The 14,897-nt window shown below is 39.2% G+C and overlaps 1 protein-coding gene across 4 annotated transcripts in view; it reads left to right on the forward strand.

Moving 5' to 3' along the window:
* Nucleotides 1–14,897, forward strand: part of Bmper (BMP binding endothelial regulator) — a 251,351-nt gene that overhangs the window by 144,747 nt on the left and 91,707 nt on the right. For all 4 annotated transcript variants that reach the window (XM_047562764.1, XM_047562763.1, XM_047562766.1 and 1 more), the window contains exons 8-11: nucleotides 2,742–2,851; nucleotides 5,706–5,846; nucleotides 8,085–8,189; nucleotides 11,978–12,023. In XM_047562764.1, coding sequence (XP_047418720.1) covers nucleotides 2,742–2,851; nucleotides 5,706–5,846; nucleotides 8,085–8,189; nucleotides 11,978–12,023 — 402 coding nt within the window. The remainder of the gene's footprint in view (nucleotides 1–2,741; nucleotides 2,852–5,705; nucleotides 5,847–8,084; nucleotides 8,190–11,977; nucleotides 12,024–14,897) is intronic.

Below are 14,897 nucleotides of genomic sequence, written 5' to 3' on the forward strand. Positions count from 1 at the left end.
CAGAAGGAAAAAATAAACACGAGGATATTTTGTAGATGCTGAAATCTTAGTCTAATTAGACTTTTTGACTGCTTGGGTATTGATTTGCTCTTATATTTCTCCTTGACCAGAATTTCTGCACATGACATACCTCTGCCTCTTGTATTACAATGTTCCTTTCCTTGCTTGTCTCTTTTTTAATGAATGTTCTTATTGGAGATCAGCATATACAGAGTAGTACTCATCTCAGTGTGACCCAACCCAGGATCATCTTTGAATTATATCACCATTAATAATAATAATGGTTTGTATCTGCCATTTATTGGGGGATATTAATGAGTGCCAGGCACTGTGCTAAGAGCTTTATATTCATAATTATAGGTTAAATTTATATTTTAGTGAGGAATAATTTAAGCTATTGGTTTTATTTGTTCAGGGCAATGAAAATATTCAGTTGATAGATTGATCAATTAATAGATCTATTTGCCCATCTATCATCCGTTCACCCATACATCCAGTCATCTATCCACCTGTTCGAGAATATTGACTATAGTAGTGATGGTACAACCAGAAAAGATGAGGAGAAAATGTGAACCTCAGCCATGAAAATGATGCATTTTGATTGGTAGAAATGAAAGCTTCTACATAAAGCATTGTATCTCATCTTTTGCCTTTTGTCAAAGAAGATTCGAAAAAAAAAAAAAAGAAGATTTGAGGTTACATACAAAATACTGAAGCACACTTAGAGAAAAGATAGGCAAAAGACAAGTCAGGTTATTACAATTAAAATAATTTTTAATGGATGCAGTTGTGTTTTAACAGAAGGAATTATAATGGAATGGACCAAATCCATGGGGCTTAGGCTATACACAGCTTTCTGACTTTTTTTGGCTAAGTCTAAAGGGGTTCCCTGGAGGGATATTTAAGGAAAGGTTGAATTTTATATTTTGATGGCAATCCTCAGATTGAGTGTAGAAGTTCTCAGGAAGTTCAAGAGACTCATGACCATGGTGTGCACATAAGCAGACCTGTGTTAACTGGAATATTAGCAATGATTCTACTAACTTTTGTCTGTGAGTTTTGGTTGCATACTTCAGTGTAAGCACTGCAGATGGACGTGGTGATATGACACAGTGACAGCGTTGATGCCATTTTATGAGTGATGTTAGTGAGGACAGGAGAAATCACACTCAAGGTCACAATGGAGTCAATATGTGGGGACCCAAATTATAACTTACTTGTCATCTTTTAAAGGTCAACACATTTACTCCTCATAGTGAGAACCAAACTAATGATTTAACTGCTCTGAATTATACTGCATCTTGACCTTGGGTTGACCCTGATAAGTTAGCTTTTTTTTTTTTTTTTTTTTAAACTCCTACTAATGGTACTTTCAACAATACTGATTCTGAGAACAGTACTTAGTATATATTTATAGACATTTTCAGCATTCTATTGGACTTACTGATAAATAGAGACTGCTATTAATCTTGTTTTTTAACAAGGAGAAAGAGGAGTATTAATTTAAATTTGATCAGTGAACATGAATTGTTGGTTTCTTAGTCCTTAATTAAAGTAACATTTTAGAGATGATCTCATGTGCTTCAGGGAATAGATAGATACTCAAATGTTGAAAGAAAGGAGAAATTAGATTTTACTCCTTATTTAGGATTGCTTTTGGGGTCTTTTGCATTGTCAGTCCAATCCTCATATCAAGGAAAAACCTAAATAATTCTGCAGAGACACTGGACACTTGACCTGTGGAGGTTGGGTCCTGTCTCGGTGCACGTTTTGATTGAGATTTGCCCTTTATGTCTTTGTGTACTTTCTTAACAAGAGTCTGTGATAATCTGCTCAGACTGCTACATCAACTGGGTAGCTTTCAAGCAGCAGAAATGTTTTTCTCACAGTTCTGCAGACTGGGAAGTCCAAGGTCAAGGAGCTTACAGATTCTGCATCTGGTGAGGGCCCACTTCTGGCTCATAATTGGTGCCTTTTGCTGTGTCCTCACATAGTAGAAGGGGCAAGGGGTCCTTCTTAGGCTTCTTTTATAAGGGTACTAATGCCATTCATGAAAGTTTCACCCTCATGACCTAGTCTCTCAAAAGTCCACCTCTGAATACCATCACATGTTGCCTGGGTTTCAAGATTTGAATTTTATGGAGACATGAATGTTTAGACTATAGCAGGTGCTATTTCATTAATTTTTGCTAGTTCTAGTCCTTGAGATAGCTTGACTCTTTTCACCTTCATTACCCTCTTGCTAATAATTAGGGGATAATATTACTTGTTGCTAATAATATTAGGGGATAATTTTACTTGTTCTTTAAGATGTAACTCAGGCATCACATTCTCCAAGAAGTCTTCTATGAGCTCTCAGTCTCCACAGTTCCCATGTTGACTTCTTTCCAGAACTTACTATGTTGTTGTAATGAAATGATATTTCGTGTATTTTTCTTCCTAGTGGAAACCCAATGAGGGCAACTTATATCTAAGACATCTTGTTCTCTATAATGGACATGTAAAAATGATTTGTTGTACTTACAAGGTTTGTTGCAGAATCAAGCTTTTAAACAGTGACTCTTGAAACGAATGATTCCTGGGGATCTCCTGGGCACATCTGACCTACAGCTCTATTTTTGAGCACCAGATTTACCTGGTCTTATGAAAATGTTTAAGAGTTCTGTGATATAATTGTTGATGACAAAATAAGACATTGCTGGCTTCTGGCTTCCTTACCCTGTGCTGGTGCTTCCCTCTAGGTCAGAGGAAAGTGTTCGACCTTCCTTTTGGGAGTTGCCTCTTTCGCAGTGATGTTTATGACAATGGATCCTCTTTTCTGTATGACAACTGTACAGCATGTACCTGTAAGGTAAGACGGTTCTGAGAGGCCATCACTTACAGATAGGAATTTGGGTTTCTAGTGTCATAGCCAAGGCAATGGTATTTTACTTGGGGGGAGGGGCAGGAATTACTGAGGCCATTTTACAAGTAAAATTATGCTTGAGATCACAAAGAATTTCATAGATAGGGCCCACTTTTTAATCCACTGTCATCTTCTGAGTACCAACAGGTTAGCTCTTGGTGGTGAGAGCAACATACTGAAGGGCTGCCCTGAGGATTCTCTAAAGTCAGAAAGATACACTTGGCAGTGTTCTCTGGCTCTAATTATCCAAAATTAATTCTGCAACATACCTGCCAATGAAAATGGCTTTAATCACATTCAAGGGAACAAAAAAACATGGATTTACAGTTCATCACAGAGATAAACCTGGCAGTTTGGAAAGAGTATTTATGTGTTGTTCATTGTACCATGTCTCACTTAAGCCTCTGCTCACTTTTCTCAAAAGGCAACTGGAAGTCTAATTCTGAGTAAAGGAAGAATTCCACAGCTCCAGAATTCTGAAGGGACGCACATCACATATTCATAAACTGTTCTTATGTGGTGAATTTTATTTGAAACCAGGAAGAGAAACATTAATCATGGAGGGCTTTAGGATCATTCATCAGTTAGTTAGCACAAACATCTGTGTGACACGAGTTTATAATAATATATTTTGGTGGTGATGGTTGCTGTTGTTTTATTTTTAATAGCTAAAGAGCTAGGGCGGGAAGAAGGGAGCTTTGCTAAATGTCGGCATGAGTCAATAGGATTAGAGTTCAGAAGTTCTGTTTTTTAGTTTATTCTTTTTAGATATACATGATAGTAGAATGTATTTTGGCACGTTATACATACATGGAGTATAACTTATTCTTATTAGGATCCTATTCTTGAGGTTGTACATGATGCAGAGTTACCCCAGTCATGTATTCAAATACAAGGATTGGGAAAGTTATGTCTGATTCATTCTACTATTCTTCCTATTCTCCTCCCCTCTCTTCCCTTCATTCTCCTTTGTCTAATCCAATGGACTTCTTGATTACTTGAGACAGGCTTTGGTAGGTGGCATGCACCACTTCACAAGGGTGGCTGGGTAAGGGCTGCACTCTCTGTTCTCCAACAGGGATTACAAAGAATACCTCAAGCCTGAGAATATTTCCCTGAGGTACCTGCCTCCTCCCATGGTTTGCCTTTTCCTATGCTAAATATAAGGCGGCTCCTCCCATTGGGCTTGTTCTCTGTCATAAGGACTTCTTTTCCCCACTGGAAACGTCACACATTGCAGCTTCAGAGCTCTTGGGTGACTGAGCCTTTGCTGGAACACATTACATTCCCAACTCTCTCAGTTGCAGGGGAGCCAGGCATCCCCTGAACAGTGCTTTGGGTCTCAAGGATTCTGTGAGAGATAATTAGATTATATGTCCAATACACAATAAGAACTGTAATTAAAACTTCTCCTTCAAGAGCCTGGCATATCAGAGTAGGAATTCACAGTTATCTTGGGTGTGTGAATGCTGGAAGAATCAGGCTGACATCATTTTGGGGAACTGGTATTTTTTTCTATCTGCTTAGAGATTCCCTCTCCAGCATCTGCATCCAGTGCTTCTCAGATTTCCAGGGCAGGTGCAGAAAACTATTTCATAATTATCTGAATTTAGTATGGTTTCAGATCTCTGTGCCTTACAATCTGATGATCTCTCTACCTGCCCCCTCACATTCTTTAAATCTGATTAACATACTCTTCACCCAAGGCAGATTATCTAAGATATCATCTCTTCTAAAGAGGCATTTCCTTCTATCTCTACACTTCTACACTTTCTGTCTGGCACATTTTATTACACTAATTTGTTTATAAGATTACCTACCCTTTTGCACTCTATGCTTCTTGAGGACAGACATTCGTTCTTTTCTGTACTCTTATTGCTTAACTCAGTGCTAGGCATTGGGTGACCACACACATACACACCAGATGCACACACACACACACACACACACACACACACACACAAGAGATCCATAGTGATCATGGGAGAACACTGAGAACTGGTAAATGTCCTATTGTTCAAACTAGAAACCAAGACATGTGGTTTGACAAAGAATTAATTTTTTCCAATTTACAAATTGACTTCTAATAATTCCTATGGGTCATTTTACATTTAAAATGTATACTTAGCCTGAGAAGTAATAGGTAGAATAGCATTTTTATTTTTAAGAAATCAAGCCATATTCTTTTTTAAGTTATTGGTACAAGTCAGTCTCCTCCAGAGGCTAAATGGCCTGGTCAAGGTCATATTTTTTACAGTAGAGCTCTAGGACACAGGTGCAGTTTTGGAATTGTTTATCCAGTTACTTTGTGAACATAGAACACATTTGAGCAATTTCATCTTGAGGTGGTATGTTAGCTCTTAATTTTTACTCTTTGATCAGAGATGTCTGTCTTTATGCACAGTGCTAAAAGGTGGTGTAAAATCCCAAGAAAGCTCTGTTAATGTAGATTGTGAAAGAGGAAGAAGGCAAGAAAGAGGAACCGGGCTGGCCCTTGGTGAACAGGGCTTTCTTGCCACATACTGGCTGGAGTAAATGAGTCTCTTGAGCCCGAGGTGCAAACCACTGGAAGTTAGGAGCATGTGCCGAATGCTCCCCTGCTCCCTCATAGTTCAGTCAAGATAGTAATCAACAGGTAACATCTCAAAGTGAATGAAAGATGTATTGCAATACATTAAAAATGGTACCTACAGAAGAAGTTTTAGTGGAGTTAGTTGGGGGTTGTTAAAGGAAGGCCAAGTAGGGTGCTTGGTAGTGGTGAAAGTCGTTTGTAATTTCTAGTTTGCCTTTGGGTCCCCAGGACTCTACTGTGGTATGTAAGAAGAAGTGCTCTCCCCATGGTGACTGTGACAAAACCAAGGAGGCCTGCTGTGAAGAATGCCTCCTACGAGTGCCCCCAGAAGATGTCAAAGTGTGCAAGTTTGGAAACAAGATTTTCCGGGTATGTCATGAGCCAACCTCATGGGAACTGTTGTACTTTCTTGACTTTAAAAAACTTCAGACATCATGCAAATTGGATTATTCTATAATTTGTTTATACATATACATACATCTGTGTATATATAATGCATTCATAGTATTGTATAAACACATACATTTCGAATCAAGGGTAAATAGAAGAAGAGATGCAACTGTTCAAAAAATGTTTTCTTTTGGCTTTATTTTTACTGGAATATTTCAAACCGGTAGTGCATTATTGCCCTTCCAAATGTGGTCAAACAGTGATTGGGGCTGAGCTGAACATGCCCCATGGATGGTGTGTTTGGAGTGCATGAATGTTTGGGAACATCTTATTCAGTTGGGTATATTCAAGGACCCTTGTCAAGATGATGACCCTTGTCCACACCCTGATGGATCTTCAGTTGGGTACTTTTAGAAATTTTTCAAAATGACTCTTACCTTTGTAAGAAGTTTCCTCATCTGCAAAAGGTTCAGGTGAGGATGTTCATGGTGCAGGTGACTAGCGCTATAGTTGAGCAAAGGTCAGGGTCTGCCCCAGCTGAACTCAGAAGGTTGTCTGTTGGCCATTTGATACCACCTCAGATATACTTGATGTTACTTTTTAATGGTCACAGTGGAAAGCTGTGCAATGACCTTCAGGATGCAGGTCATTGGTTTGGTTCCAAGTACATTTCCATCTCTCATCGAGTTTGTTTTCCTCAAGAATAGAGGGAATAGCTGTATTCAAAGATGTCACTTCATGATATTCATGAGAATTGAGAGCCTCAGAGTCAGGTCATTTGTAGAAGCTCCTCAGGCATGTTGCTCTGACCCAGACTTCCTATTGCACTGACCTGGTTGGAGGGAGAGGTCTTAGTTCTCATGGAATCTGTAAGAAGACACGATGTGCCACGTCCAGCAAAGGGGGATGCATGTGTGTTGTATTTACACCAGACTTTCAGAACCACTCATTATCCTCTTTGCATAGTCACCCTTGGTCTCTAGAGCACCAAGGTAAAATAGATTCACTGTCATGATGGTGTTTTGTGCAAAATTCTTTCAAGTCACCTTGTAAAAAGTTTCCTTGAAGTGATTGGGGCCTGAAATAATCTAAGGAGACACCAGGTTCGGGAAGTGTATACTCAGAGAATTGTTAGGTGCCCTCTAAGACAGAGTCAGTAAAGCCTTTTTTTTTTTTTTAATTTTATCTGAAAGGTACCAAAAGTTAGGCAATCCTTAAGATAGCTTCAAAAACTGAGGAAGAGGAAGAAGAGGCAACACCAAAGATCTGAACTTTCTGGATCTACAAGTCCAGGAAGGAATGCTGATTTGTTTTTCCCCCAGTTAGGCCTAAGTCCATTGTCTGTGTTCTTTTTAACCCACAAGCATTGATGCACATATCTACCTGTTCTGCTCTGACTGGGCATCTGGAAATTGCAGATTATAAATCCAATGAGCTGAAGAAATTCCTCTAGTAGCTCCTTCTGTCTGAGCAAGTATCTAGTCCAGGAATGTTCCAAAGTGCTACCCTGCTTTTTGGCTGGAAAGCGCCAGCCAGACATGGTTAAGCTATTCTTGGATCTTGGAGTCTTTTGTCTGGGCTCTGCTTTTTCAGATGGCTCACGGATCAGGTATCTGCCTGGGCACTGGAGGTCCTTTGAATTACCTTCCATAGTTTTCATGTCCAGTGTGGTCTGGAACCATGGCACATTTGGGTATTAAAAAAACCCTCTCGACATCTCAATTAACTGCTGGTGCCTGGGATAACTTACACGTTTTCAGTCCTATCAAAAAGTAGAAAATTTAGATTTTTTAAATCACATCATGTACAAAAATTTATACTTTATTGTTTCCTGGATTAAAACTACAAAATGCATGAGGAACAAGTACCAGATACAAATATGACTTAGACATATCAGAGTTCTTTTTATATCCAGGAGGGAGTGTACACACACACGTGAGTCCTGAAGTCCCTCCAATCTTTACATTTTTTAAATTTACTTTTTTAAAAAAATTGTTCTTTTTAGTCATACATGACAGTAGGATGCATTTTGACCCTAATGTTTATCTTAAATTGTTTAAATGTAGATAGATACCACAGAGTCATTTTTGTCCAGGGCTGGCATCCCTGACTCAGGGTAAGACAGAGATATGCATGCCTGGATGGAGAAATCTTAGCCCATTGGCTCAGCTCCTGCAGCCTTTGGCTGATAATGGAATGCTGTGCTCTGTCCTGCAGGATGGAGAGATGTGGTCCTCTGTCAACTGCACCATCTGTGCTTGCATGAAAGGCAAGACAGAGTGCCGCAAGAAGCAGTGCATTCCCATCAGCAGCTGCCCGCAGGTATGTTTGGAATGCAGGTTGGCTTTCTCTTTACTTTAGTGTCTTGGGAATTGCCCCGTGTGTGGCATGATCACATGCCATCTCCTGAACACCGAATCCAGCTCTCCCAACGTGTTCACATTCCCCAACAGTCAGATGCCACTTGCAAAGCCTCCTCTTTTTTTGCAGTCTCCACCCACAGTCCAGCCTTGCATGAAAATACCACTTGTCTGGCTCTTGCATTGGCTCTCCTACTTCTTTGTGACTTCTCCCATTTTTTTTTTTTTAAACTTCTACTCTGGTTGAATTGGTCCCCTTGTTTTCTTTTGCTGATTTTTCTGTTTAACATCATAACCATCTTTTGCCTTTTTCTCCCTTCTTTCCCTTCTCAAATCACAACTTTCTTTTCATAGTCAAATTAATATGTGGTTGTTTATAATACATTCCCCAAAGGGCTTCTCCTGCCTAGCCACAGCCCACACCCCGTTGCTGAAGCTGTCTCTCTCTAACCCTAACCCCCATCCTAGCCCCAGATGGAATAGCATCCTTATGGAAATATCTCTTTTCAAAAACCCATAGTCCAGTGTGTTGAATAAAGCAACCATTATCTTCTAAAGCTTGAGCTTCATTAAATTCACCTCAGCTACTTGAAACCTTTCAAGATTTTATGCATTGGGGAAAATGTCAAACCTATTCAATACCTTCCAGTGAATGAAAAAAACCATATCCATATATTCAGGACATGTCCTCTCTTTTCTGTTATAGACAACTTTTAATTTTATTCACATCTGTTATTATTATAAACAAAAAGTTGCTGTTTTTACTTGAGTGCCAAATGAGGCACAAAAATACAACAGCTGTTGCCATTGCACAACTGAATAAAGGAGGGAGAGAAAAAGGAAAAAAAAAAAAAACCCTAATTAGTCTTGCTTTAAAAAGCCTTAGACATAAAATTGAAAACCTCCCATAAAAGAAAAAAAAAAAAAAAAAAGGAGAGAGAAAGAGAGATACAATAAGTAGACTCGAACATGGTTTGCTTATAAATATTCATTAGGAAAAATGGGATCACATCATTTATGCCAGTCCCTGGGGAACCCTCACTGCTAATGAACTCTCGCAGCACATGTTAGTAATAATGGGTTTCCTTATTGTACAAGACAAAAACAGGATGCTGTGCCAAGCTGGTGGCTCAAGTAACTGGCCTCAGCAGGCCGTGGTGGGGTTTCCAGCTTCGCTTGAGTTCTGCCACTTGTGTCAGGGTTGATGGTTTTCATTGTGCTCTTGAGCAGGGAGGTCAGCGCTCTTTATGTCACCAGCATCTCCTTAGCGGTCCTTCTTTGTGGACCACATTTAGGGCTGGGCACATTCATCCCTCTCAGCAGAGCCCTTTCTCTAGTCCCACCCCCTCCATGTCCTCATTTGTGCCCCTGACCAGGCTCCCACCCCAGGGACCACCTTTCTGCTCCTGGGCAGCTTTCCAGCAGGTCCTCTGGTTCACACTTTCCCTTCTCAGAAGCCAGCATGAGTTCTTTAGAAGATAGCTTAGCTCTACCATGGAGATTCTTCAAAAAACTCTGTGTTGCCTAGGGAAATTAAAAAAAAAAAAAAAAATAGAAGCTCCTGTATTGCCTGCTCCATCCTTCTTGGCTACCACACATCTCTTTTCCCAATATTATGTGCATCTTGTTGAAGAAGGATTTTATGGTTGAATTCCTTGTTTGGCCTTGCTGGCAACTCCCCTAGGGGCAAAGGAGTATCAAAGGCTATGAGGGTTTCAGTGGGGGCTAGATTGGAGGGTCACAACACTGCCATCTCAGCACCAATAATATGTACTGAGACCCACTCTGTGGTCACAGGGCTTGTCTGATACAACTCTTGAGACTGCTAGTCTGAGGTGGCAACTCGGACTAGACCATTCTCAAAGATGAGGCAACAATGTGTCCAGAGTTTCACAGCTCATTCCATATAATCCAGGCTTTCAGATTTCATAGCTTTTACTTGACTCATTCCCCACTAATTTAGTGACATGACCAGGGCTACTTCAATTTTCTGAAGAAGAGAGATGGCAGGTCCTGACAAGATACAGATGTTGGGAGCGAGTCACATTTGGTTAGGGACTTGACTTGAAACAGCTTTCCTCCATTGGAATCGAGCACCTGACTCCATCTTTTGGGGGACATCATTCTGTGAGCCTGGGATGACCTCATTTGGCTTTGTCTTCAACTGCTTTGGGTCATGAAAAATTAAAGAAGAACTTTATGCCAAACAGTGATAGATAACAGAACTCTGGACTGAAAATTTGTTGTGATACCCCTAAATCATGGGATGGTAGAATGGGGCTGAATTCGAAGTTTCATTCAAAGTAATCATAGCCTTTAATGTACCATTTTAGGTCTAATTAATGCAAAAAACAAAAATTAACAAGACTTGGTTCTAGTTTTTAATAAATTTAATAAAATTTTAAAATCAATGTAATTGTTTATTTTTAAAATACCTAAAGCTGCTCTTGATGGCCAGTACTGAATGAGCAGTGTACGAGCTTTGTGTCCATATGAGGGGCCTTGGGCAACCTTTTTGTGACCTCTATTTCCTTAGTTCCTTATAAACAGGGGATAAAGTCACCTGCATTTGGAGTGGTGTTGTAAAGTTTAAATGAAATAAAGTATGAGGAATGTATAGCACTCTGTCCAGTATATAGCAGATACTTGATAAATGTTAAATCCTCTTTAAATACTGAGAACTACAGAGGACAAATATCTGCAAGGGAAAGAACATGACATTTAGGGTCACCCAAAATTAGACTTAATTTTGGATTCTACCACTCCTGCGTTGCATGACATCAATTTTTCATCTATGAAAGAGAAACACTCAGCTCACAACATTCTTGCACATCTTAATACTAATAATTATAAAAATCTCTAATATTCAGTAAACAGTGTGTTACAAGTATTATCTCCTTAAATCCTTATATCTAACCTGATGTTAGGTAACATAAGTAAAATATCGAGTATGGTATTGGTTACATCACAAATTCTCTCTAAATGTCAACCACTTCCACATTTCTTTTTCTCTGCAATTAACCACTTTTTCTCTGCAATTATCTCTGTAAGAGATAAGACAAAGCCATTCACTGATATGGGTCTTGAGAATATGTTTTCTCCTTTAAATGTCACGCATTAAAAAAATGAAAGGACACTCAATGTAAAATATTGCACTGTATTTCCAGAAAGATAATGGAAAATTAGTCAGCATTTCAGAACTCTCAGCTTCATTGACTTTGACTGCCTAACAATGACTTAAGATGGAAAGACAAAATCTGACTGAATTTGATCTATGGCCTATCCATATCCATAGGACCAATCCGTTGTGAACTTGGATTAGTTATTGTTTGGGCTCCTCCACTAAGTGAAGACAGAAGGCCATGGATGGTCTGATGGGTTGACAGACAATTCCCATTTTGATGTGTACGCACTTGGTTCCCAGAGGGGTTTATTTGGATATCAGCGAAAAGGTTATCCAGACTGTCTCCATCTTCCCTCCTTGTGAGAAAAATCACACCAGTGAGTCCTTCAAGTCTCGTATTTCTTAGAGGATAAAAACAGAAAGGCTTCCTGAATGACTTTGCCGGGGCTTAAAATCTGATACTTGAAACTTAGTTTTTTACCAGCATCACCATCTGGGTATCCAGTTCAAATACAGCTTGGACTGATTTCATTGGTTTATCTGGTATTAGATTTAAAATAGAGATTTGTCCTCAGCAGACCCTGTCTCTTAGCACTGACCTCTTGTTTGTTTTTTTTCCTGATTAGGGTAAAATTCTCAACAGAAAAGGATGCTGTCCTATTTGCACTGAAAGTAAGTTCATTCCTTTAAAAATGTGCTGTTGATATTTGTTTGATGTTTTATGATACAACAAGAAAAAAGTTGTGTGAATTTTCTGCACATTTTAATTCTGTAGGTAGAGAATGGGATTATCCCGTCTCCTTACAGACACTTTAAATCAATTGTAATACTCTCATAGAAGCACAATGGAGGCAAATGTGGATATTTCCATCAGAATTTGTTGCTATGAGAAATCAAGAAGATAAATGATCTGATGAGGTTTTAAAAAACACCAGAGAACTTAATGCACATTTTAACTGCTAATAGCATTTGCAGCCACAGAGCTAAGATAATGATATCCAGTAAAACCAAACATACATAATCTAGGAAGGATTTTCCTTCTCTCACGGTAAAACCAAACAGCTGCACTTGCTCCTCCCTCACCCCACCCCCACCTCTTCACCATTTCACCTGGCTACACCCACAGTTGCTATTGGCAAAGAGATCACAAGAGATCATCAGGCTGACAATGAGTTTGCAGTTCTGTTAGTTTTAACTGAGTTCATGTAGGTTCTATCTAAACATGGACTATTCCTAAAGCTGCTAGAGACAGCACTACTAATCACAGGGACAGAGCTTAGCCACAGGTGTCATCTTGGCCCCACATGTAGACATATGCCTACATCTATTAGCAAATTGCCATTTTAGTCCTCCTCAAATTCATGTGATTTTGAGATAGCTTTTGGAAATATTTCATCGAAAGAGGGGATTAGTGATGACTTGTCAAATTTGTTCTGATATATGTATAAGCAAGATTAGCAAAGCCAGAAAATCTATTAGAAAGTATTTAATGAGCCAGTTAGACTTAGAGAAGTGAACTTTCATGGCAGTTGAACCCGGTTTTCACATGGAAATGGGTTTGTTTCTTCCATTTATCTAAATATCAGTGCTTATATTGCTGAGTAAATTTTTTTTTTAATTGGCTAGTGCTTTGGACAATAGGCAGCATCTTCTGTATTATATAGAACTGCATACATTAATTTTATATATGATTTTCATTGATTATATATCTACTATGTATATTACTATTTTTAGAGATAGAGAGCTATAAAACAATTATATGCTGGATTAAAGTGCTGCTTGAATTAACATAAAATAAATTATAGATTTAATAAAAGAGCCTCCCTTTGAAGATAATGAAGTACATAAAATCACTTAAAGGAGGCCAATGAAGTATGACTTTACAGAATTCAGAAATTAATGCAGGAAGAATAATTCACTATGATTAACACATCAGTTGATTTGAAAGCATGTGTATAAACTATTGATTTAATCACCTCCCCCCCACCAGACCCTCTGAGGAAACTGCTTACACAAGGCTCATGGGCTGCCTTTAGCTTAATTCTTTCTGGATGAGCAGTCTCAAGGCTACTTGATGAAGATTTCCTCTGTATTCACGCTCATGGTTGGTTTGCATTTCCCTATGAAGTGTCTCCTAGTTGAAGCAGAGAGATATCATTGGGACTCCTACTATTTTCTAATTCACCTTTTCAGTGTACCTGAGCACCATCATGTTACACCTACAATCATGTGGTTTTCAGGCAGGATTGCTGCTTATCAGCTCCACAAGAACACATGGTGACCTTGTATAGAAATAGCCCAAATCAGGCTAGGGATATAGCTCAGTGGGTAGAGTGCTTGCCTTGCAAGCCCAAGACCCTGGGTTCAATCCCCAGCACTGCAAAAAAAAAAAAGCCCAAATCTTGAATTTTCCAACTTTATGTTGCAAGGATCACTAACTATTGAGATAGCTGAGAGCAAGCTGAGTTTCATTATTATTCTACCCATTATGAACTGACCTTCCCATATCTAGAAGACTGGTGACTTAGAAAAAAGAAAAGAAGAAGAGAAATTGGGCCTGATAAAATAGAATGGAGTCTGTAACCTGTTATATGAAATCGTGTGTGGTGTGACACATGTAAATGAGCCCATACCTTCCATCACTGAGAGAGGCAACTGGCAAGGGAGAAAGCCACCCAGCTGGAGGGCACTGGGAGGCCACTGACTGCACCTGCATCTAGCAGGCCAGAGCTGGAAGAGCCCAGGCATGCAGTTCTCTGTCCAAATCTAAATTATATCATCAGATGGCTATTTCTCAATTTCCTTTGGTGTTCTTTCCATCTGTTTACTCTCTCTTGCTCTCCAGCAGTTCTTCCATCATTGCTGTAAAACACATTCTATTTGGCGAGGCTCATTTGTTCAGATTCAGTTAAGAGATGGGATGGCTTCCAGTTTTTTAAGCAATGCCCAGCTTTTCCTAACACATTCAGGTAGACTTAGTCTGCTGTCCTTTAAATATGGGTTAAAGACCTCCTACTTTGAAATTCCTTTATCATTATGTTCAGGATCCGGAACAAACCTATGGACTAATTTTTTTCCTTCTCTGTCAATTATGAAATCTCTTCTGAGATATGCATTTCTACAGTAGAGAAGTCAAGGCTTAAACTACAAACTAAGGCCAATGTTTTCTTTAATCAGGATAATGATTTATATTTTATTAAAACACAAATTCTCTCTCACATGCATATGTACACACACACACACACACACACACACACACACCCTTCTTTAGGTTACTCTAGGATTTCAATCTCAGTCTTATTGCCAGTTTGGCCAGTTAATTCTTTGGTGTGGGACTGTTCTGTGTATTACAGGACATTTAGCCACATCTCTTAACTCTACCAACTACGTGCCAGTAGAAACCACCTCCCCGAGTTTGTAACAATTCAAAATGTCTTCTTGGGGCAAAAGTGTCCTGGTTGAGAACCACAGACACTCCAAACAGTGGAAAATGGCCTGGACGAATATAAAAATACTACCCCCCAGGTTAGTGGCAAAGATTTACTC

Source organism: Sciurus carolinensis, chromosome 8 (genome assembly GCF_902686445.1).
Source record: "Sciurus carolinensis chromosome 8, mSciCar1.2, whole genome shotgun sequence".
In the NCBI taxonomy this organism is placed as follows: Eukaryota; Metazoa; Chordata; class Mammalia; order Rodentia; family Sciuridae; genus Sciurus; species Sciurus carolinensis.